The sequence below is a fragment of the Sinocyclocheilus rhinocerous genome, unplaced genomic scaffold (assembly GCF_001515625.1).
Source record: "Sinocyclocheilus rhinocerous isolate Xijiao unplaced genomic scaffold, SAMN03320098_v1.1 scaffold551, whole genome shotgun sequence".
Lineage (NCBI taxonomy): Eukaryota > Metazoa > Chordata > Actinopteri > Cypriniformes > Cyprinidae > Sinocyclocheilus > Sinocyclocheilus rhinocerous.
Genome location: NW_015624564.1, coordinates 1,822,045 through 1,829,708, shown reverse-complemented (window position 1 = coordinate 1,829,708; position 7,664 = coordinate 1,822,045). Strand labels below are relative to the sequence as shown.

General features: G+C 34.2%; 1 protein-coding gene across 1 annotated transcript in view; it reads left to right on the top strand.

Moving 5' to 3' along the window:
• ninj2 (ninjurin 2) overlaps positions 1 to 7,229 on the top strand; it is a 20,493-nt gene extending 13,264 nt beyond the window's left edge. The window contains exons 2-4 of the mRNA XM_016557306.1: positions 6,226 to 6,436; positions 6,570 to 6,739; positions 6,831 to 7,229. Of these exons, the coding sequence (XP_016412792.1) occupies positions 6,226 to 6,436; positions 6,570 to 6,718 (360 nt within the window). The 3' untranslated portion in view covers positions 6,719 to 6,739; positions 6,831 to 7,229. The remainder of the gene's footprint in view (positions 1 to 6,225; positions 6,437 to 6,569; positions 6,740 to 6,830) is intronic.
• The last annotated feature ends 435 nt before the right edge of the window (positions 7,230 to 7,664 follow it).

Here is a 7,664-nt window from a genome sequence, read left to right as displayed (position 1 = left end):
AAGATGATGATGATGATGATGATGATACTACTAATAATAATAGTTTTTGTTACAATTAAGTATTTATTTATTTGCTCATTTATTTATTATAACAATAATAATTATAATTAAAACTAGTAATTATAAATAAATAGTGATGATGATCATTTTTTATTATTTGTTTGTTTTAGATATGCATTATTTTTTCATTTATTTATTTCATTTAATAATAATCATCATCATTATTTATGTATTTTATACTCATTACAAATGTAATATATATATATATATATATGTATATATATATATATAATTATTTTGTTATTATTATTAACACTATTTATGTATTATAATTATTTATTTTATTATTATTACTTTTAATTTTTGTGATCATGTGAATGTTGTGGCATAAGTATCTGTGTGTGTGAGGTCACAGGGTTTATGAGGTGTGACAGCTGCCACAGGCTCGGTGGGCAGGGAAGGGGCGTGTCCCATCACATCCCCTCCGCCTCCACTTTGCCCGTGTTTGATATGAAGTGAAGATGTTCCAGTGTTTATAGCAACTGTATTCGTAAACATAGCGTGACCCTCTTCAAATCCAAACAACCCACAATACGCCCAACGGATAACTTCGCTTAGACATAGAAAAGAAATCTGTTATTGCACAAATGCAGACACGTTGTCAGTGATAAAAGGCCCAGTTTTATTGGTTTATACAGACTGAAACTGTCCATGTGCAGTCTGTTAAACATGCTCTCACAAGCACTTATTTTCTCAACGGGGGAATAAACAACAGCTTGATGGTCAGGCACAGATTTATACTATACTGAAGCGATAAACTACAAGGCCTTCATTGTTTTTTTGTAAATCAATTACTAAGAAGAAACTATGCTATACTACAATATAGGCTTTTAGTATACACTATAAACAAAAAGTATATGGAAAATTTCATTTTAGACATTATATCTTTCGCCTTGTGTTTCGTTCCTGAATGAATCAATGTGTTTAAATGAATCAGGTGATGATTCAAGAGCAAAAAACAAGTGATTCAAATGATTCATAAAATCAAGTCACATGTCGCCACCTACTGGTTACAAAGTAACTTGTAGCAAGAATTAAGATGCACCACTTTTTTTTCATTTATTCTGCACTTTAAATCTTGCACTTTTCTCATCTTGAGTCTTACATTTATTTTTCCAATAAAATAATTTGTCAAATAAGGCAAGTACTTCAAAGGCTGCCTAAACAAACTTGAACAGGGCAATATAAATGTAAAATATTGACTCTCTCAGATTTTTATGAGACATCTTAAAATGTCTGTAATGCTTTAAGCAAATAATGTTGTAATGCTCCATGTGTTTTTTGTCCCCTACAGTTGCTGGTGAAACTGTCCATGTGTAGTCTGTTAAGCATGCTCTTACAAGCACTTATTCTCTCAATGGGGGAATAAACAACAGCTTGAGGGTCAGGCATAGATTTATACTTTAGTATACTTAAGCGATAAACTACAAGGCCTTCAGTGTTTTTGTAAAACAGTTACTACATAACGAAGAAGCTATGCTACACTACAATAGGCTTATAGTATACACTATAAACAAGAAGTTAATATATATTCAATTAAAGGGTTAGTTCACCCAAAAGATTATTACGTTTTGAATATGGATATTTTTCTTACAAAAACACATCGATTCGCTACAGGAGACTTTTGTTCACCCCCCAGAGCCGTGTGAGAATACACCTAGGATGCCTTGAGGGTGAGTAATTTATGGGCTAATTTTCATTTTTGGGTGAACTAACCCTTTAACTTCCATTTTAGACAACATTATAGTTTGTTTATTTTTGCTCTGCCGTCAAAAACTGTTCTAAACGAAGACAAAGCAGGATGAATCGTTAAGCATCTCCAAACAAACACATAGTAGTGATGTTTTGTTCCTAAATGAATTTGTGTTGTTGAACAAATTGGTTGAGTGAATAATTCAATGACTCTTTTTCAATGTCTTTGAAATGTCAATGATAATTTCAATGTCTACTTTCAAAGGCTGTGTCCTCTGGAGGTCACATTTGTCGGCAACATAAAGTACATCATCAAGGCTGTCACACTTGGGAGGTGTAAATTACTGTCATTTCTTTCTTATTTTGGAGTATAAAAGTTGCTTTTCTAAAATGAGACGTATGACATCTGCTGCCGACAAATGTGACCTCCGGAGTTTGCAGCCTTCAAATTGATCAAAAAGACAGTTTCATTCTCTCAAAAAATTAATGATTCAAATGACTCACTCATAAAAACAAGTCACATGTCGCCACCTACTGGTAACAAAGTAACTTGTAGCAAGAATTAATTTTTTCTCATCTTAAGTATTACATTTATTTTTCGAATAAAATAATATTAGGCAAATATTTTAAAAGCTGCCTAAACAAACTTGAACAGGGCAATATAAATGAAAAATATTGACTCTCTCTGATTTTTATGAGACATCTTCAAATGTTTGTAATGCTTTGAGCAAATATGTTGTAATACTCCATGTGTTTTTTGTCCCCTACAGTTGCTGGGGAACTAAGGTTTACTGTATCTAACATTCCCAGAATTCCCTGGGCCCCTACTGACCTGTCAACACATTCCTAAAGCTCCATTCACTCTCTAATTGGCTGGGACATCAATGCATCCTGGTCCTGATTGGCTCACCTCTGAAAGCTCTGAGGCAACATAGAACTTTACCAGCTCTGTTTACATGAATCCCCGGTTGCCGTGACAACATTGATGGTGAATGTTGCAATGCAGCGAGTGCCTTGAAGTTCTGTCTTATTCTTATGTAACTGCGCATGTGTTGATTGATTCTGACATTTCGTTACATTAATCATTCAGAGCCTCATATTTTTATTGCTCAGATTTAGAGCCAATAAATATGTGGTCAAAGGTCACGCTATCCATATGAACTCACTTGGAAACACTGCCAGGGTGTCCAACAGGAAGAAAGTCTGTGTTTTATAGATGTTTAAAGGCCAAATGGTAAAGTCAGCACTTTAAATTTCACTCATTTTGCACCGTTGCCGCAGGTCAGTGAGTACAGTAGCTTTCATATCAACTGAAATGTATAAACCGGTTTTAACGTTATCCCGGCATGTCAGAGCACAGAACGACAACAAAAAAAAAAGCCTTGTAGCCATAAAATCACACAATATTATCATCATAACATGAATCCTGTAGAGACAGAAAGCCTTTTGTTTTACAGCACATCCCATACCGCTGTCAAGAGGAAAGGGCTTTTATGAGAATCTTTCATAACTAATAATGGCTTTGGGTGAAACATCGAACCAATGCTTCTTTTGTTTTAAAGTTTCTAAATGAACAGTATAATGTCATTGTAAGTAAACAGAACTTATTCTCAGTTCATGGGATGGTGCTTCTGGTTTAAAAGGTGAGTGGCTCATAATTTGAAAATGAATGGACGAAAGAAAGGAAATATTGGGAGAGATGGATTTGACCGAGCAACCCGGCAATGTGACCTTTTCCTGACTTCAAAATAATTCTTAATTCACAGACTAAACTAAGAATGACGAGAGTTGGTCAGTTTCCCACAAGATGAATCTGCTGGGTCAGTGTTGGTGCTTTTGTTCAGTTGCAGTATTTTTTCATTAGAAAGTTTAATTAATAAAATTAGATTTTTATTTAATAAGATTAGATTCGCATTTTTTCTGTGTGGTTGTTTGGCTGTTCTGGGTGGTTGCTACTTAATTAATAAAAATAACAAAAATACAACAAAATTACCAGCATTATAAAATTAAAGTGAAAATAATAAAATATAAAAATAAAATCTTATCTAATTGGTTTTACTACCAATAGATTTCAGCTGTTTTCTTTTTGTTATGTGAGGGTCTTTTTAACCCACTTATTTGTTCTATTTTTCAAATGTGTTCATTTATATATTTTATTATCTTTATAAATTTTAGCACATTGGAAATCTGTCATTAAAAATATTAGATATTATATATATATATATATTAGCTGGGCCCCAGTGCAGGTTGTAACCATGGGCCCTATTTGAAATCATGTAAATAGCTAAGATAGAAATTAAACAATGTTTAGTTTTTTCAAGTTTGTAGGTAATCCGGTACAGAAACCGAATAATCAAATGTAAAATAGCATTGCATAGTCTTCACTGTATAAATTAAATATAGATTAGTTCTAGTTAAAACTAAAAATTTATTCAGTCAAGAGCAGTGAGTGATTTTCTTTCTTTCATTTTCTTGGATTAACATTAAGGACACCAACACAGCCGTGGGCCCCTATAATCTTCACCACCTTTCACCCCACTAGCGACGGCCCTGTATATACAGTATATATATATATATGCAGTACATAATGTGTATGTGTTTCTCTCATTTCTGTGGTGAATGAGGTGTTTTCAGACCTCCTCTGTATCTGCACGTGATGTGGGATGTGGTTGCCCAGAAAAGAGGAGTAAAAAGAAGACGGAGCAACGAAAGTTATTTGTTTGAGTGAACCCTCCTCGCCCATTCCCATTTGCTATTGGACGTGAGAGCAGCCAATGAGTGGGTGGGGAGGTGGACTTCCTGTGGGCCAGTGACATGGGCCCCACATGTAAAATATTCCTGACCTCTCCCAGGGTGTTTATTTTAGAAAGAAAAAAGGGGAAACATTCCCCATCATTAAGGAAAACAGTGAGCCTGTGCGTGTGGTATTTGAACTCTTGCCTGGTCTTAGTTTTACTGTATTGTGATTGGTTGAGAGGATTCAGGTTTTTTGTTTTTTTTACAAAACAGGCTCTTATGTCACATCACATGTATGAAACATGTAAGTTTGGAAGGGGCGGCGGGACAGTGTGAATGACAGCAGATGCACACAGATAAGACGTCTGCTGGCCTAAGCGGGTGTTGGGACACATTCTTGAACTCCATTGATCTTATATTTATAGAGTCACATGTATGTAGATGCAATCTTTCTCAACCTACATGTCTCTAACAGGTCCTGTAGACAGCGATAAGGGCATGTTTAGAGAACCAAGATCAAAAAGAAGAATCATGAAACACATGAAGTGAAGCAAATGTGTTGGATTGATTTTGAAATTTGGCAGAAAGATTTCAAGGGGTCTTGGTAGATAAGAAAAAAGGTATGAGCAAGAAAGGATTTGGATGATGACTTTTTAAAATTGTTTAGTGGGTTGAGAACAAACACATCTAGGTTAAATTACTGTTTATATATATATTTAGCATTAAAGTAGGCTACATATTAGTCTTATTCCTGTAATGTACAAATTTTCAGGAGACTTATTGGAGTAATATATATATATACACACACACACATATATATATATATATATAATTATTTCTTGCATATTTTATAATATTTTTAGTTATTCATATAATAATAATAATAATAGTTAATAAAAACGTACTGTAAGATTATGTAAACAAGGATATCTAGCGCCCCCAAGTTGTCAAAAAGAACACTGCAGATTGAAAAAATCAATAGTGAAATGCTGCCATGTATTGGTAGAAATGGGTAACTAAAATGTCAATTTCAATACTTAAATTCTACACACAGTACGTCAGTGCATTAATTTATCATGACAAACTTTACAAATATTCATATAGTTCTGTAGTGCATTTCAAAAAATAAAGCCATACATTTTATGTTGGCAATTGCCAACATCAAACATCCACAAAGAAGTCTTTAAAGTTATATTTTAATGTATATATATTTATTATGCATATTAGAATTTTCATTACACTTGTACAATATTATAGCTTATGTATATAATTATGTTCTGTTTGAAGATTTTTATGTATAAATGGTATAAATAGGTAATTATATACTTATATTTTTGTGTATGAAATAAACTATTTGTGTGAAAAAAGGGGAGAAAACTCTTCTTCTTTCTCAAGAAGAAATTATTTTAAAATATTCTCAGGAGTTTTGTCATTTAAATGGGTTCATTTAGTTCAAGGTGGATGGCCTTTTTTTTTACTCCACTGAAAATATTCCAGCACATTGTAGGTGAATTAATGCATCTGAAATTAGTATACATGAGTCTGAAAATGTTCTTTATACAATAGACCCATTAGATGCATGCCAGAACTTTGCGACCTGTGCCAACAGAAGCTGCATATATGTGTACCATAAAAGGTGGATTCAATGCCATTCAGTGCTAATTACAATTGCAGAAAAAAATATTTAATTTGATTTAATCATTTAATTTAATTGTATTATTGATTTCTCTCTCTCAGCCTGCAGAACCTCTCAACATTAATCATTATGCCACTAAGAAGAGTGTAGCAGAGAGCATGCTGGATGTGGCGCTGCTGATGGCAAACGCCTCTCAGCTGAAAGCTGTCCTGGAGCAGGGCCCCGAGTTCAAGTACTACCTCACTGTCATCGTCCTCATCGCCACATCACTCTTCTTCCAAGTGCTCGCGGGGGCTCTCTTTGTCCACATGGGTGAGAGTGAAATCCATCATGCATTATACACAAAACCTGTAAGGGATTTTAGAGGGTTAATTTTTGTTAGCACAAATCCAAATCAGATGTTTTATATTCAGTGATTCCTTTTCATACAATCTTCCCTTTTCAGCACGCAAAAACCTGAATGACGTGGCCAATCAGAGGAAGCTGGACATAATAAACAATGTGGCCACTGTGCTGGTGTTTCTCACCGTCATCATCAACATCTTCATCACCGCTTTTGGAGTGCAGAAGACAGGTCTCTATCCTAAGCAGTAAACTGTCTGTGAGATCATACAGGTGATACAGAAAAAATTCCAATGTTGAATATGTATGCCACAAACAATATTATAAGCAAATTGACTGTTTCTTTCATGTTGTTTGATTTTAGGGTCTCAATAATGGTTATGATGAAAGTCACATTCTTCAGTCCAGTCCAATCATGAAAGACTTCCTTCTGGGTTTGATATTTGTTATAGGACACATAATTATTTTATGGTCTTTTTTATTTATTTCTACGGAGGGCATTATATTAAAGGGTCTATAAAACAACATACATTTATCATAGACTGTCAAGTGATTTATATTACCCAAAGGTAAAACTATAATCAAATAACACAAATTCATCATCTAATATGTGTTCTATACTTCATACTGTCCCAACTATTAATAAATGTTTATTATGAAATACTCAACTGTTTACCATCCAGTTTAAATGATCTCTGGCACCTTTTCTGTAAAAAATGTCTATGGAATGTCCCCATAAAACATGGAAAGCCAACAAATGTGTGTGTGTGTGTGTGTGTGTGTTTTATACAGTACACAACGATGGAGATCAAAATAGAGAACAATCTATAAATATTTGACTTTTTCTGAAATATTGTTCATCTTTATTGCTCAAAGTTTGTAGCTGTAGTTATACCACTGTTAACGTTTGACAAAGTATCCAAGGCATTTCAACAAAAATCTTTATCTTGTGGAAAACACAGTAATCAAAACTGGAGAACAGTAACCACTGTAGCATGAAAACTAAAATTTTGGATGGTTACAGCGGTCAGAAATTAGTAGGAAGTGTAGAGGCTCCTGCTTTGAATGACTTCAGCACATCTGAGGCCGCAGGACAACACTAGTTTCTCAGACTGCTCTGGTGTGATCTTGGTCCGCTCTTCTTCCACAATTCGGTAACTGTAGTGGGTTTCTTAGCCATAACTTTGTCACCAAGGAT